Source organism: Phalaenopsis equestris, unplaced genomic scaffold (assembly GCF_001263595.1).
Source record: "Phalaenopsis equestris unplaced genomic scaffold, ASM126359v1 Scaffold000513, whole genome shotgun sequence".
NCBI lineage: Eukaryota > Viridiplantae > Streptophyta > Magnoliopsida > Asparagales > Orchidaceae > Phalaenopsis > Phalaenopsis equestris.
The window spans coordinates 2,357,603-2,374,836 of record NW_018164953.1 but is presented as its reverse complement, the minus strand read 5'-3'; the positions used below and the strand labels follow the sequence as shown (position 1 = coordinate 2,374,836).

The window sequence follows — 17,234 nt, the reverse complement described above, 5'->3', positions numbered from 1 at the left end:
CAGGAATGCCTTTGAGTTAAGAGGCTCAATTTCTCCACCATTTGCGTAGATGTCACGTTCTTATTGCTCGCCCATTAATGAGGAGATTGCATACATTTTTATTCGCAGTGCAATGGGTGTAGAATATATAGTAGTGAAGCCACTGCGGCTCCCTCATTTCCTCAATTTGTAGAACTCCTTGAACTACGAGCATCTAGCCCTCATTCGATGGAAGATGGTACTCTTCGCCCTGTTCTTCACCTGCCCATTCATCGTTGACCTCCTCCACTACCCCCTCCTCGATAAAGGACACAACTTGACTCGTCGAGCAACTTGGGGCGATGTGTCCAAATCTATGGCATCTGAAGCACTTTCGCGCTGGGAGTGTAGCGGGTGTGCTACTCTTTTCTAGCTTCTTACTTTGAGTGGTTATGTCCTTATCCTAACCCCCACTTCTCAGCTCCCTAAGACCTTCTCCTGTTGATATCTCCACCTGCGGGAGGTGGTCTGAATGGTGGTGGTTGCATGCACTGTTTCTGTTATCTCTAAGCTTTCAATGCCAAGTTCTAGAGATTTCCTAATGACTAATAGGGTTGCAGCTGCACAATGTTGTTGATAGCGGGCTTTAAACCCCCAAGATATTGGGCTATAGAATGTTCCTCTAGCTCGATTAACTCACGCTTTATCTACAACTACTCAAACTGTATTGTGAACTCCACCGATAGATTTCTCTGTTGTGAGCTGTGGAGTCTCTAAAACATATCCTGACGATAATTATGAGGCGGGTACTTTCTCTTCATCTTTTTCCTCATCTTCTTCTATCTAGTAATCTTGTCTAGGTCTTTCTCTTTCTCTTTCTCTCTCTGTGTAAGCTTCCCATCATGAGGAAGTGCTTTTTTCAGTTTGATGGCTGCAAGCTTCACTCTCTTATCTTCTTGCATTTCTCTGTACTCGAAGATTCTCTCAACTGACTGTAATCACTCGATGAAATTGTCGGGATCCATGCCTCCATCGAATCCCGATAAGTCCACCTTTATTCTGAAATTTCCATATCCTCCATATGTGACATCCTCTTTTGACCTCCCTTGATATTGAATTATAAAATGTCGGTGCCTATCTTCTTCCTTACTAAAGTATTCTCTGTGGAAAGTGTTCATGCCCTCATCCCTTTCTCCTCTTAGACTTTCCATATCACGATCTAGAGTGATTTTTCCCTGGTTTCCATCATCAATCTCCACAAGTTTCTGTTGAAGCCGACAGACCTTTTGTTGTTTATTCATGGGTAGGTTCCTTTATGTGTCTCCATGGTGGTATGATTAGGGTTTGGGTATTGGAAGAGATGGTTGAGGATATTAAGAAAAAATTTGGGTGGGGGTGGTTTAGTCAAGGCATATGCTAGGAAATTCTAGGTGGATAGGTCTAAAGTTATTCTAGTTTTGATACCAATTGATACCAGAGTTATCCCAAAGCACAATAGAAATGAAAATGTTATTGTTGAAATTCAAAAGGGTTTTAACAAAGACTCTTAACAACAGGAAAAATATAAATATCAATATCAAAGATGCCCTAGGGCAAAGATGGTAGAAGTGGGTTACGGTTGCATAGGTGGAAACAGGGGAATCTGGGTGGTGAGGGATGACAGCGGTGGGTAGGATGTGGGGGTTTAGCTGGCTAGCAAATGACACGTGGTTGGAGGTAGATGTAGTACAAGGAGGGGCGGTTGGATAGCAATGTGTAGTAGGTGGGTGGATTGGCTGCAAGAAAAGGGAGGGAGTGGGCTGGCAGCAGGAAGTAAGGATTAGGGCTGGCAACAGGGAACAAGGAGGGGCTTAGGGGCAGTAAGCCAGGAAGGATTCGGGGGCTGGCAACAATAAACAAGGGTGGGTGGAGTTGACGACAGTAAGAAATAAAAGTAAGAATACACGCCACCTTGAGATGAGTTATTGTCGAAGCACCTTTCGCCGTTAAATCCGCCATTGAATATAGCCCTAGAAGGGGAAACAGGATGTTGAGGCTGCCTTGACAAAAATCTCCTCTCTCTCCCTCCCTTTGTGCGGTAACCCTAGCTTTCAAATAATAGTTGAACGGCCTTACAATCCCTTGGCTAAAGCGGTCTAGCTGTTTCAGAGCTTCATCATCCCCTAGGGAGCCCCGTGTCATTCATTGAAAAATTTTTGGTATATACTTTGACAATATCTTGTGTATAGTCTTTTAGAGGAGCATTTGCAATACTTACAACAAGTCTTCAGAGTTTTTTAGATAGAGAAGTTGTATGACTACTCAAAGAAGTGTTATATTCTGACATAATAAACATGCTTCTTTGGATATATTGTTTTAGTAGCCGACATTGAGATGTTCCCTACTAAGATTGAGATTATTGTGAATTGGCCCGGCTCACAGTTGTACACTCAATTACGCCAATTCTATGGGCTTAATTCTCTTAATAAGAGATTTATTAGAATTTTTAACACCAAGTGCACCTTGACAAAGCTTCTTAAGCTAGACATATTCGCTTGGTTGAATGAAGCACATGCTAGTTTTGATGTTTTGGAGTATGTTACTCAACCCCATGTCTTAGCTCATTCAAATGTTAATCATATATTTGAGGTGGAGTGTGATGCTTTCAATATAAGAATTGGAGTAAAATCAAAGAAGATATTCTATACCTTTTTCAGTGTTAAGTTGAACAACTCGAGGCAAAATTATTTTACTTTATGGCAGAGTTTTATCTCATAATTAGAGCTCTTAATCACTAAAGTTATTATTTGTTGGCCAATGAGTTTGCTCGTTATACTATCTTTAGACATTGAGGTTCCCAAACAAAACAAGCTGACGGGTGGGCTTTTTTTTCCATCCTATTTAGTGCTCAAGCGCAAAGCCAAGATAGACTATACGACAGTATCATAGATTCTATGATTATCTGTTTTTTCAGATCAGGTTGTCCATTTATGGGAATCTATTCAGGGAATCTAATTTACTGGACTGTCACATTGGAGGAATGACATGATATTTTTATAGGGACTAAAATTTTTACTTATGAAAGAAAATTTCTATTGGCATATATTGGTATGAGTCATAGAGAAATATGCTTGACAGTGTAGAATGTCAATTAATCAAAATCTGAGCACAGAAACCAACATATTACACTCCCATTTCTGTACTAGATTTACAATGGATAGATGCGAGCATGGATTTTATTGAGAGTCTTCACTGGAGCTGACAAAGTAAAAATTCAGTTATGGTGGTAGTGGACGACTTTAAAATGGTGCATTTTATACTCTGGCATAAGATGATGAATGCTCCACACATTATAGACTTATACTATAGGAAGATGATTCGTCTTCATGGTGTGCCCATAACTATCACTATAGATATAATTGTAAAATTTTCTAGTCACTTATGGAGGACTTTATGGGTTAAATTAGGTACAAATTTTCAGTTTGCTCAGCAACATACCCTTATATTGATGGATAGGTGGAGTTAGTGGATCATAGTTTGGGAAACCTCCTCAAATGTTTTGTGGGAAAGAACATCAAACAATGGAATTTGATTATTCTTTAAGTTGAATTTGTTTATGATAGGTTCGTTAGTCTTTCTATAAGCTACAACCCTTCTGAGATTATTATTGGGGCAAAACTCTCTCACACCGATTCTCCTCACTATTGGGCTTCTTATTTGTGCAGGGGTCATATTCAAACCTTACATGAGCAAGTGAGATGATAAATTGCATAAGTAGGCTAGTAAGTCTAGGAGAGTTATGGTCCTCGGCAAATGCGACATGGTGTGGATTAGATTGAAAATTGAGAGATTTTCTGCAGGGTCATTTGGAAAGCACGAGTCTGTTCATGATTGTAAAAAAATCAATGACAATGTATACAAAATTGATATGTTGGGAGACTTTAATATTGCTGCTACTTTAACGTCGCTGATTTGTTGTACTATGAGAATCCAAAAGTTACTAGCCTCTCATACCTAGGTAGAGTGATGTGGGAGCATCTTCTTTAGGTGGGATGGGATTTCCTGTTCTGTGAGATTTACCAAGGGACATTTCCCACCTACTAGGTAATATCGCTTTTTGGGCACCTAGTTGCCTTATTTTGACTTATAATTTGAGTTTACTATTAATTTGGACAAATTTTGTTTTGGTTTATATTATTTAGAGATTATTTTTTCTTTTCTTCTATGTAGAGGTTTGTAGCCTTCTTCTCTTTAAAGTGGTGAGCTTGTATCTTGATTGAGAGTAGGTGGTGGAACCTGCTTGAAATTCATACCTCACTGATTTCACCTAACATTCCTGTTGACTGTTGTTTTTCTTTTGGACGGTGTAGGGAACTATTTTTTCTTATTTCAATCTTGTTCTTCTTGCCATATTCCTTTCCATTCTACAAAAACTCCCACGCTAGATTTTTTTGTCAAACACTTTCGAGAAACCTTAGAGCGGTTCGAATGTTCAAAGAATGCAACTGTTGTAAATGTTGTGGTAAGATCGTTATGAGCTAAAATTAGGAGATTGAAAGAGATTGCGGGAGAAACACCAATGGAACTGAAAATACATTTAAAAGTTGATTGGGCATGTACATTGAAGTTCAAAGAATGCACCAACAAGGAAGATTAATAAAATTAATGAGAATGGTTTGGAAGGAGAAATTGATGGATTGAATATAACACGATTAGAAGTTAGGCAAAAGGAAATTCAAAATTGGCGTCAATTCAACTCTTTGATATGAATAAGGATGATTCATGTAACTACTTCCAAGTAGTTGAGAAACGACTAATGTTCATGCCCTAACAAATTGTATTTTGAGCTGTTTAAAATACCGCATTTTTTCTTACTAATCTTTGCTTCAAGTGGCTGGCTTCATTCGCATATAAATGTTCGAATCTGTCAGTATTATCATTGATCGCTAATATTCATTTTTTTCTGCAGGCATATGTTGATTCAAGTGTTATTATGGGACAAACAGGCTTATTCCAGAACGATATTGAGAAGTATGGAAATATTGAGTATATGAGATGCTCACCAGAGAATGGTTTTTTTCCTGATCTATCAACTGTATCACGGGCAGATATTATCTTTTTCTGTTCACCGAATAATCCCACTGGGTCTGCAGCATCTAGAGATCAGCTGACAAAACTGGTGCAGTTTGCCAAAGAAAATGGATCTATTATCATATATGACTCTGCTTACGCCATGTATATATCTGATGACAGCCCGAGGACAATCTTTGAAATTCCTGGAGCAAAGGAGGTAGCTGCATGGTTATTTCTGAATTTTTGGGCGTTTGATGAGTTTACTCTGTTTGTTTGGCTCTTTGCTATATTTTTATTTCATATTTTCCTTCTATTCTTTAGTATATTGCCTTGGTGTTATCATTTTTTTTTGTAAACTAATGTCTTTCATTTTTTTCTTATGCCTTTTCTCTGCCTATCTATTTTCAGAATCGCTGTGTTTATGCAGATGATATTTTGTCCCAGCCTATAATATGCACTTCACATATTGCCAGCCTGCAATATTTGCATCTTATCAAGGATTGTGGTTGGCCAGTCGTCAATCATCAAATCCCACCACCCGAAACATCCATTCATCAAAATGAGATGGAAGAAGGGGCTGGTTGGCTTCCCTCGCCATCTAACATCTAGCATTTTCAATGCTTCACTTTTAGTATATGCTGAAGAGCTCCTTATCATAGTTTAATAATTTTTTCAGCACCCAACATCATCCATGAATCTTAGGTCACGTGTCAATGATCTTGGATCAGGACGAAGTCAGTGGCTTTGTTGGATTTTATTGTTTCCATCTCAAAGGGTTGTTTTAGGGTCGATCAAATTCCAATAGAGAATAATAGTTTCCTTTGAATTTTGATCAGTGATATCTTTTTTTCCATAATCTTCTAAGTGGTAGTCCTTTCATCACCTAGAAAAGGTTAGAAAACTCCAAGTGATGTTAATCTGCTTTCCCTATTATCGTCTTGTGTAGGATAAGTTCAAAACTAGGATTTGCATTAATCTTTTGCTTACTTGATTGAGGGATACATGAATTAGATTAGGGGTATTTTAGTGTGTGTTATATAATCTTTTACCAATTTGAGTTGGTTTTTTCCTCAATAATAGATGGTTTTGTGCTTTTAGAAGTATGGATTATCGAAGATCTGTTGTTGCACCTCAAGAGGAAAAGCCTCACGTATGATTTCTGATTGCAAAGCTGAGATGCATTATTTTCCCACAATGTACTCCACTTATTGAAAATGGAAGAGAAAAAACTCACCCTATAATCCGCATAAAAATTTCTTTCATACCTCAACTTCTTACCTCTTCAAACTACAAGGGCTTACTTAGAAAACAAATAACAAACAAGCTTAGCACGAGAATTCTCTGTTTCTGTTGACTGTCTGTAGATTACAAACTTAGCTATCAGGCTCAAAGTCTTCCAAACCAGCTTCTTTGGTTGAATGCACTTGGAATGTTTTAAGTGAATAGTAAAAGATTTTTTCTGGCATGTCAGGCGGCATGAGTGGACTGCGGGCCACCGGTGGATTCATTACTCATGGAAGTTATAGCTGCAGTTTGGGAGTAGCCGGACATGCTTGCTGGTTCGATTTGGTTTAGATAGATTTTTCATTTTGATTGAGGGTCGTGATGGGTAGCTTATTGATTGCTTGATACAATGAAGGTAAAGCATAAATGCAAAAGTAGGCATATGTGTTTAACTATGCATTATTTTGTTATGGGGCTGTTTGGTTGTAAAAGGAATGCAGGTGTTTTAAAAATTTTGATGTTTGGTTGGAAGAAAAGTAAATGCAGTCTAAAGTTTCAATTCATTTGGAATTCATTTTCTAGTTCAATTTTAATTTATTCAGAATTCGGTAGATTCGTGTGATTCCAAATACATCACTTATGTAAAGTATTGGCTGCCGCCATTGCCACCGGCTGGCAGTAGCCGGACGTTCTCATACCTCCGCCGTCCATATTTTGCATTGATTTTGTTTTTTCAAACTAAACACAAAAACATACAGTTTTGCTTTTATTTAACCCTTGAGTCGAACAACTCCAAAATCTTCATTTCAATTACACTGCCTTTTTTTTTCCAGCAAACCAAACTTCTCCTAAATAAACTTTAAACCTGAATTATATAGAAATATCATGAAATTGTTTTGAACTTAAGATCATCTAAAAGGTAGTGCTCTTGACGGTAACATTCAGTACTATAAGCATGCTTGATATAAAGAATTATCTACTTGCATACACATAGCTGATCAATGGAGTTGTATGAATAACAATCATTAGGCCTGAAGATAATTTGCTTTCTATGTTAGGGGTTGAGTTTCTCACTGCAGTTGTAGGATCTTCCTCAGGATTAATTTGTTAGTTTTATCCTCTCAAATTTTGTTCCTTTGTAAGAAACCTAATAACAACATCGAATTTATTTATTAAAATCATTACTTGACTTACAACACAATTCTATATCAATTATCTTTAAAATATCACGTTCATCTTGAAAAGATTTTTCCTCATTCGAACCTTTAGGCCTACCAACCTTAAATTGAACTCAATTTTCTCCTCTCTGGTAGCCTACTGCCATTCTTTTTTTATTTCTTCCGTCTTTCTTGTTCTTCATTATGCCCTTCACAGCATGCTCTTCGTTTTTCTCTACTGCAACTCATGGAATGAGGGAATAAAAAAAGCAGTTTTATGTATATATATATATATATATTGCAATGCGCGGTATCCTCATTAGGAAGAAATTTATTTTCTTCTCTCACATTATATTCCACTAATGACATTTCTTTTATTTATATTTCCTATTTTCCGTTTTTTCCTATTTTGTGGGATTCCTATTTTTATATATATATATGAAGTGAAATTAATAAGGAAGTGTCAGAAATAAAATTCTTTCCAGATTTGTACATGATATTAGAGTGCTAAGGTCCTCCTAAGAAACCTATTTTGCAGTCGGTGTTCATGATTCTCCTCTTCCACTCAAACAGACTGTTATTCGTCCTTTGTGGTATGTCGCTTTGTTATCTTTTACACTCCAATCTGTCCCTTTAGTTCAACAAAATTATTGAAATTCTCTTTTTTCACTTTCTTACACTTGAGCCACAACCAGATCACAGAACCATCTCTCTTGTATGCTCGTGTCGCAGCCACTGCGCACTTTCTGAGGTGCATTTGACTCTATGATTGATTTCGATTGGTTGTTTGAATGTTCCATTTGATTTCCACAATTCGTTTTTTCCTCAGACCATTCAAACGCTCTGTTCGATTAGAGACGACGGTCTTCAACAATACCACAATTTGTTTCTTACTCTTCGGTTCGCTAAAGCCTTGAACGTTTAGTCCATTCAACTTGCCCTAGCCGCCATCTCTCATATGGTTAGTTTGCAAACGGCTCGACCACCTTGCTTGAGTGTTGAGCGCGCGTTACTCTAGAGATGTGCACCTCCATCTAATTTTTGTTGGCTTGTCCAACCAAGCAGTTGAAGTAAGGGTCCTCGCTTTCATTTGAGTACCAAGCCTTTTCTATTCTAGCTTCACATTCTTATCATGGGCATGCATGACATAGCCTCAAAATCTTCCTCCTCAAAAGTCACATCCAAATTCGAGCCTGAGTCTTAAATCCCTACTTTATATGATAACTCTCTCCTAGTCAAAGAATCATAAACCTCAAAATCTTCTTCCTCAAAAGTCACATCCAAATCCTAGCCTGAGTCTTCAATTCCTAATGTATATGATAACTCTCTCCTTGTCAAAGAATCATAAACTGCATGGCTATAATTTTCTTCAATGGTGCTATGTCCCAAACTCCAGATGTGAAAAGTGGAGGTTTGCATTAGGTAGTCGAGAACCGACGTAAAATTTGTCGAAAAATCATGATATGAATTCTTTAGATCTTTGTGTAAATGTTAGGTCGTCCCCTGGAAGCGACCCGTTGTATGACCTAAATACAATGAAAATTGGTGCAAGGGTTGCTACACCGACGCCCAGGTGTAGTATCAAATAGCAGAGGTTCTCACATTACTGACAAATGCGAGTAAAGAAGTTAGTTCATGAAACTAATATTAATATATGAACTTGTAATATAGATACTCTCATAGGTAAATCAATGAAGTTAGTTGATATTATAGTTCATAGGATGATAAATATCTTATGTATTCAAGAAATTAGATGGGTTCGAGAAAATGCTAAGGTGATAGCTCAGATTTTGAACTTTGGTATTTAGGTCGGAGTCACACTAGAAATGGTATAATTGTAATTATAAATAAGAGTTTGAAAGATAATGTTGTAAAAATTACTAGAATTGTAGATAAAACGATAGCCCTTAAGATTGTTGTTGATACCAATATTTTTAATAGTATAAGTTTTATGTTCCTCAAGTAGGTTTATATATATGTTCTAAATAGAAATTTTGTAATAACCTATAAGGCTTAATACAATTGATACATCTTGAAGAAATAATTTTTTTTGGAGGATATTTGAAGGAACATGTTGGTAGAGAGGTAGAAGATTTTAGAAATATTCATGGTGGCTACGGTTTTTGAGTAATTAATGAAGAAGGTAAAGTCACATTAGATTTTGTTTTTGCGTATGATTTTGTTATTGCTAATACTTCATTTAAGAAAATAGGTGAGAATATTATTACTTATAAGAATAAATCTAATAAAACACAAATTAATTATTTTCTTATGAGAAGATGAGATTGTCGAGAATGTAAGATTGTCATTCCTAATGAGAATTTAAGTACTCAACATTAACTATTAGGTCTGAATTTTAAGATGAAGAGATGTAAGATAAATAATATTAGGAATCAATGTCATAGAATTAGATGGAGACATCTAAAAGACAAATAAAATTATTTTTATGAGTAAACTTTTTGATTTTAAGGTTTGGGTTGTTCATGAAGAAACAAATTCTGTGTGATAAGGTAACAGACACTATTAAAAAAGTGACAAAAAGTGGTTCTTAGAGAATCAAAAGGAAAATTTTCTATAAATGAAAATAGTTGGTGGTGGAATAACATTGTGCAAAAAATATTGAAATATAAGAAGTTGTGTTATAAAAATTTGTTTAAATGTAAAAATTTAGAAAACTTGGAAAAATATAAAGTGGCCCGTAGGGAGTTTAAGGGAATAATTTGTAACGCTAAAAATTTTGCTTTTAGTGGTCTTTATTATAAATTAAATATTAAAGAAGGTGGAGAATATATGTATAAACTAGCGAAACAACCTTAGTGATTTAACTCAAATAAACTGTATTAAATATAAAAATTAAAAAATATTTTTCTTAGAAAAAGATATTCAGAATACTTGGGTGAGCTATTTTGATAAACTTTTCAATGAAATTTATGAAAATACGATCGACCTTAGTGATCTTAATAGCGTTAATAATAATAATAAATATCTTATTTTTATTTTCGCTTTAGTAAAAAAAGTTTAGGAGACTTTAAAAAAAATCAAGGGTGAAAAATTAGTAGAATCTGATGATATATTAATTGAAGTGTGGAAATGTTTAGGATTTTAGGCTTTGTTAGCTTATTAAAATCTTTAATATTATTTTAAAATCTAAAAAGATGTCTGAGGAGTGAAGGAAGAGTTTTGGTCTTTTGGTCTCCATTTTTAAATTGGTCTCCATTTTTAAAAATAAAGGGGATGCACCAGAGTGTGCAAATTATAAAGGAATTAAGTTGATGTCATACTTTAAAATTTTGAGAGAGGGTAATTAAATGTATATTAAGATGTATTACAAAGATTCTCATAGTTTGGATTTATGCCATGCAGGTCTACTATGGATGTTATATATTTATTGAGAGGTTTGATGAAGAAGTATAGAGAGAATTAGGAGAATCTTCATATGATTTTTATTGATTTAGAAAAAGCTTACGATAAGGTTCCAAGAGAAATCATTTAGAGTACTAGAGAAGAAATATTTTGATTTGACTTATTTTAAAGTCATTAAAGATATATATACTAGACTTATTACTTGTGTTCAAACAAGAGGATTGACCCAATATTTTCCGATTTTAGCTGGATTACATTAGGGATCGACTTTAAGCCATATCTTTTTGCTTTCGTTATGGAAGCTCTTGGACATTTACAGGAGGATGTACCTTGGTGTATGCTTTTCGCTGATGATATCCTCCTTGTGGATAAAACTAGAGAAAGAGCTCAGGGAAAACTTGAATTATGAAAGCCTACATCAGAGACTAAAGGCCTTCATTTGAGTAGAACTAAAGCCGAATACATGGAATGTAGCTTTAGTAGTAGTAGCTTTAGTGGCAAAGTTGTAAGTATGGGTGATCAAATCATTAAAAGGTGTGAACGCTTTAGATATCTTGAATCTATTGTTCAGAGTGATGGTGATATAGATGGGGATGTTATTAGTAGAATTCAAGTTGGTTTTTTGAAGTGGAGGAATGCATCAGGCCTATTGTGTCATAGAAAAATACCGCTTGTACTAAAGAAAAGAAATTTAGGAGATCGTGGTGAGACCTGTAATGCTCTATGGAGCTGAATGTTGGCCTTTGAAAGAGAAGCATAAAACAAAGTTAAGTGTTATCGAGATGAGATAACTTAGGTGGATGAGTGGCTTGACACTTAGAGACAAAATGCTAAATGAATATATCCATGATAGAGTTGGTGTAGCTCCAGTGGCGGATAAAATTTGAAAGAGTCGTCTTAGATGGTTTGGTCACATTAAGCAACGACCATCTGATGATCCAGTTAGGAGAGTAGATGTTTTAGATTTGACTTGTGTTAAGAAAGACAGAGGTAAACCTATTAAGACATTGGTATATTGTATAAAAAATGATCTTATATATTGTATAAAAAATGATCTTTAAAAAATGATCTTAATTTATTAAAAACTAAATGAAACTATGACACTCAATAGGATGCAATGGAGAAAATGGATTCATGTAGTTGACCCAGTAACTTAGTGGGATAAAGGCTTGTTGCTGTTGTTTGTCATAGTCCATCTTCTTGTACGTCTATGACAGAGGGAAAAATGGACTAAATTTTGGCTTCATAAATGATAGATTCCAAATACCATGCCTAAAAAATTAATGACCACATGGTTATGCCATGACAAATAAATTTCATGATCACAAAGGTTGGAGAAAATTTTTACTCTATAAGACAACCAAATAGATATGGGAGGTCGCACGTGAAATCTACTCTAGCACTGAAAACTCCTTAGAATAAGTTGAGATTTAGACCAAATTACATGATCTATGAACAGGAGAATTGAGTGTTACTTAATATTTTAATACCCTCACATGTTGTTGACTATAACTAAATATGCATGAGATTTATTCATGGAAATCTCTTGATGACTCTAGCTTGTATAGAAGAATTACTGAACAAAACAGAACCATCAAATTTCTCCTTGTCCTCAATAAGGACTTAGATGAAGTCATGGAGAGAGTCACGGGAAGTAAACCCATCCCTACCATTCGACAAGTCTCTGCAGAGATTCAAAGGGAAGAGAATAGAAAGAAGTTGGTTATGGCATACAATCACACCTCACAATCTGTTGAATGATCAGTCTTATATGCTCAAAATTCCTCTCAGAATAAAAAGCTCAAGAAAGGAGATCGTGGTACGAGAATTGTAAGAAACTTGGTCATGTGAAGAAAGAAATATTAGAAATTACACAGTAAACTTGCATATTGGAAGTCATCTAATGAAAAATATGATATTTAAGAACCAAACAAATACTGTTGTCGCAATCAACTCAAAATGTCGGTCGTTCACTAGGGAGCAAATTGAGGTGTTGCAGAAATTTTAGTAATAGTTTCAATTCCGGACAAGCATCACAATCCTCTGTCGATACCTATGTATCTTTCAATGTCCAAAGCAACAAATTAAATTTTGGTTAGTTGACTCTAAGCATCAAATCATATTACGGGAGATATCAACATATTAAAAAATTACAATACCTGTACCAATCATTATGTACTTTGAATTGTTGTTGGTTCATTCTCACCACTAGCAAGAATTGGATCAGTCGAATTAACAAAGTATCTTCATCTCTACTCTGTTCTTTTTGTTCCAAAATTAAACTACAATCTACTCTCAATCAGCAAACTTGTGACCTAAAATGTTTGAATAAATTTTATTCTATTTATTGTGATTTTTAGGTTGCGGATTCGGGGAAGGCAATTGGCAATACTGAGATGCATAATAGTTAATACTTGCTCAAAAATAATAATTTCATTAGTAAGCGATGTTATAAGGATGCCTATTCTCACGGTCACATACCTCGTTAATAGGGTTGCCTACTCGAATCCTAAAATTTTAAGTTTTCCGTAAGTTCTCATGGAATCATATCCCACACATCTGCTCTTTTTTTCTGACTTATCATTAAAGGGTTTTTTTTTGGTTATTATGCCTTTATTGATATCCATTAACAATATCGCGCCAAACTTGATTCCAAGTCTCTCAGACACATCTTACTCGGTGACGCAGGGCTTTGGAGGGCTAAATCACTGGAGAATGCAGAACCAATTCAACCTTGTTGCTGTTTGGGTCGGCTAGTCTAAAGGGGCTGGTTTTACTGCCTAAAGAGAGGAGATTCACCTTCCTAGTTATCTATTAGTATATGAATTTTGTTTTGATTGTTTCTAGTTTAGTTTTTTCTTTATTGGGTTCAAATTTCTCATCATCAACGTTTCTCCCTTCTCAAGATTGTATCCAAAGACATGTGGTGTTCCGACTGTATCCTGCTCCAAGGTGGTGACTATCTTCCTACATCTCTGTGACTACTTTCTTACCGCCACTACCCAGCCTCCGCCCAACCTTCTCTGTTTTCCTGTCGTCACCTTCCTACTGCCCAAAACCTATTGTCATCCCCTCCTTGCCTTCCAATCTACAGCTGCCAATCTCATCCCCTCAATCCCTTGACCTTTCCACCTACCTCCTTAACTCCTTCCCCATGACCCAACCTGCTATCGTAGACCCATCTCCAACCCTCCTACTCCTGCCACCACCCCTTACCTACCTTCCCACTGTTGTCTCAATCCCAAAACTGTCCAACTGCTGCTCACCACCTTCGTCCTCACCCTAGGGTGTTGTGCGTGTTCTTATCATTGTTATTTCTATTCTAAGAAACTTGTTATTGTACTGGCAATAATATTTCGAGTTTGTTGCATTCTTAAATCCGATGTTAATTAGTATCAGAGCTGGCATAACCCTAGTTATATCCTAGAGTTTCTTTGCATCCACCTTACCCCCCATCAAATTTTTTTCTTTCTTATCCTCAATCATCTCTTCTAATCCCCCAAACCCCAATCATGCCAACCCCCCCCCAAAATGAGATATATGTTGGAACCTACCCGGGACAAGACACAACGAGATATTCGTTGGTTTCAACGAAGGCTTGTGAAGATTTTTGATGGAACCTAAGAGGAGATTATCCTCGACCATGATCTAAAGAGTCGAAAGTGAGAAAGGAATAAGGATCCGAATTTGTTTCATAGTGAAGGCCGTCGGTCACGAGGCATACAAGCTCTGACGCATCAAAATTCAATATAAAAGGCGGCAGAGAGAGGAGACTACATATGAAGGACACGGAGATTTCAACATCAAAGTCCCGATGTGATTCTTTTTATTGGAGTTCAGCTACAAGAGCAAGTGTGATGCGATGTGATTCTTATGGACTCGTCCCATATTCTGTTGGAGAGTCCATGGTAGTTTGACTGCAAGACCCGACACGATGTCTTCAAGAATAGAAAACACATTGTGCTATTACCTACCAAGGTACTGATAGTGTGCGAGACTGGGTTTGAGAATCATTATATCCACTATTTACTTTCCATCGAGGCTTTCTCATGATAAAATGTCTTAAACTAATCAATACAAAGTACAATATAAAAATAAAATTTATCTTGAGCACAGAACATCGATGTAAATAAAGCATGACATCATTTGTCCATGATGAACCTGCATTAGTATACCATGCAAAATCCTTCATACTACTTTTGAGAAGAATGACATCAGGAGTGTGAAAGATGAGCAATTTACTTATTGCCTTCATTTTGGAAACTATAAGTTTGGCTTCACGTACTTTTTAAATGAACACAAGTTGTGAATATCCAGATTTCATGAAAACCTGAATAAACCATCAGAAATTAATAACCAAAATAGAAAGTTGAAGATGCAACGAATCAAAACCAACCACCCACAAGCTTCTCTTTATTTTATCCCGCACCATCTTAAATTAGATTCTTTAATTCAGTGATACTTCTTACTTCTTATGTTTATGACAACTTCAGGTTGCCCTCGAGATATCATCCTTCTCCAAATACGCTGGATTCACCGGTGTTCGCCTCGGCTGGACTGTTATTCCCAAGCAGCTTCTTTTCACCGACGGATTCCCGGTCGCCAAGGACTTCAATCGCATCGTCTGCACCAGCTTCAATGGTGCATCCAATGTCGTCCAAGCCGGAGGGCTGGCTTGTCTCTCCCCAGATGGTTTAAAGGTCAGTTGTGTAAGCTTCCGGATACAAATTTGAAGGAAGATGAACATATAGAGCAAACCTTTTGTGCAGGCCATGGAGACTGTGGTTAGCTTCTACCAAGAGAACGCCAATATACTCATCGACACCTTCGCTTCACTTGGTTTTAAAGTCTATGGAGGAAATAATGCTCCATATGTTTGGGTTCATTTTCCTGGGAGAAGCTCGTGGGATGTTTTCGCCGAGGTCCTGGAGAAAACCCACCTGGTGATGACGCCGGGAAGCGGATTTGGACCTGGGGGTGAAGGCTTTATGCGGGTTAGCGCCTTTGGACACCGGGAGAATGTGCTAGAAGCTTCTAGGAGATTGAAACATCTTTTCAAGTAAATCTGGAGGTGCAGTGGTGTTCTTCCTTGCAGTGATGCTTCTAAGCAATTCTTAAAGCTGCCATTTAGGGATCATTCTCTCCTCTCAACCAAGAGCTTGATTTTTATTGTTGGCAGATCATACTTTGTAGGGTACAATTGCAGTTTGTTTGAAAATTTTGAGGTGTGTTTTGCTTTGGATGTTTGGTAGCTTTTTTTGGGTTTGAAGGATCATCGAACTTATCAGCGAACTTTATGATTAGTGTTAATTTGGAAATGAAAATATATTTTTGAAAGTTGAAGACAGATCTAGTAGTGTAACATCAGCGTATAACCTAACGGATAGATTATTGAAGTGGATCATTCTATCATTGTTTTGTTCTGGCATTTGTGGGTGAATTCAATAATAAGGTTTTTTACTGTTTTTGTTTTTTTTTTTAATTAATAGACAGACAGATGAATGGAGACATAAGTTGCACTTTTTTTTTTTTTACCATATCAAAATTTTTCAAATGAAGTTGGGCTATATGTTCAGTAAAATTTGACACACTCTCTTCCCCTCAGTCTTATCCTCATACTATCACACGGAAAAAATTTTTATACGCACTTTAGACGTAGTTCTACGTGTGGACTTTAATAAAATATTGTCACGTGTGTTTTATTGCAGGGGTTATTTCTGGACTATTGAAGTGAAATTGTGGAGGTTATTTCGAAATTATTTTAGGGTTATTGAAGAAAAACTCATATTCTACTTCAATACTTCGAAATAACTTTCTTGGTTTCACCTTATTACGAAGTTTATTTCGGGGTTATTTCTAGGTTATTTAAGAGAAATTCATATATTTTACTTCAATAATCTCAAAATAATAACACGAAGGTTCTTTCGGGATTATTGAAGAGAAATTCATGCATTCCACTTTAATAATCCCGAAATAACACCGTTGAGGTTATTTCGGGTTTATTGCGGGGGTTATTGAAATCTGCAGTTTATTTTTTTAGATGGGCGTGATATAGCACGCATAACAGTTTATTATTGGGAGTCCGCATGTAGAGCTACGTCTGGTGTTCGTATAGAAATTTTTTCTCTACCTCACAAACTCTCTCCCTCCCCAGCTCTCTCTCTCTCTCTCTCTCTCTCTCCCCCTCCCTCTCTCCCTCATAATGGAGTGTGACTAATGAATAAAGAAAAATTTTCGATGGTTCTAATGTTAATTTTTTAATTTGTGATTAAAATATTATATTTAATATTTTGGATAGTTAGTATATAAAAAAATATTATATATAATATCAGTTAAGATTAAATTTTGAGAAATTAATTTAACTTAAAAAATAATTTAACCTGTCATAAATTAAAATTTAAATTAAAATGATACACATGATTGGATAACTAAGTATTACTTTAAACAATTGTTTCAACATAAATTTGTACTCTGTGATAT

The 17,234-nt window shown here is 36.1% G+C and overlaps 1 protein-coding gene across 1 annotated transcript in view; it reads left to right on the top strand.

The window, feature by feature from the left end:
• The window catches only part of LOC110028522 (probable LL-diaminopimelate aminotransferase, chloroplastic), a 59,448-nt gene extending 43,282 nt beyond the window's left edge, over positions 1-16,166 (top strand). The window contains exons 8-10 of the mRNA XM_020730416.1: positions 4,907-5,227; positions 15,248-15,454; positions 15,524-16,166. Coding sequence (XP_020586075.1) covers positions 4,907-5,227; positions 15,248-15,454; positions 15,524-15,817 — 822 coding nt within the window. The 3' untranslated portion in view covers positions 15,818-16,166. The remainder of the gene's footprint in view (positions 1-4,906; positions 5,228-15,247; positions 15,455-15,523) is intronic.
• The last annotated feature ends 1,068 nt before the right edge of the window (positions 16,167-17,234 follow it).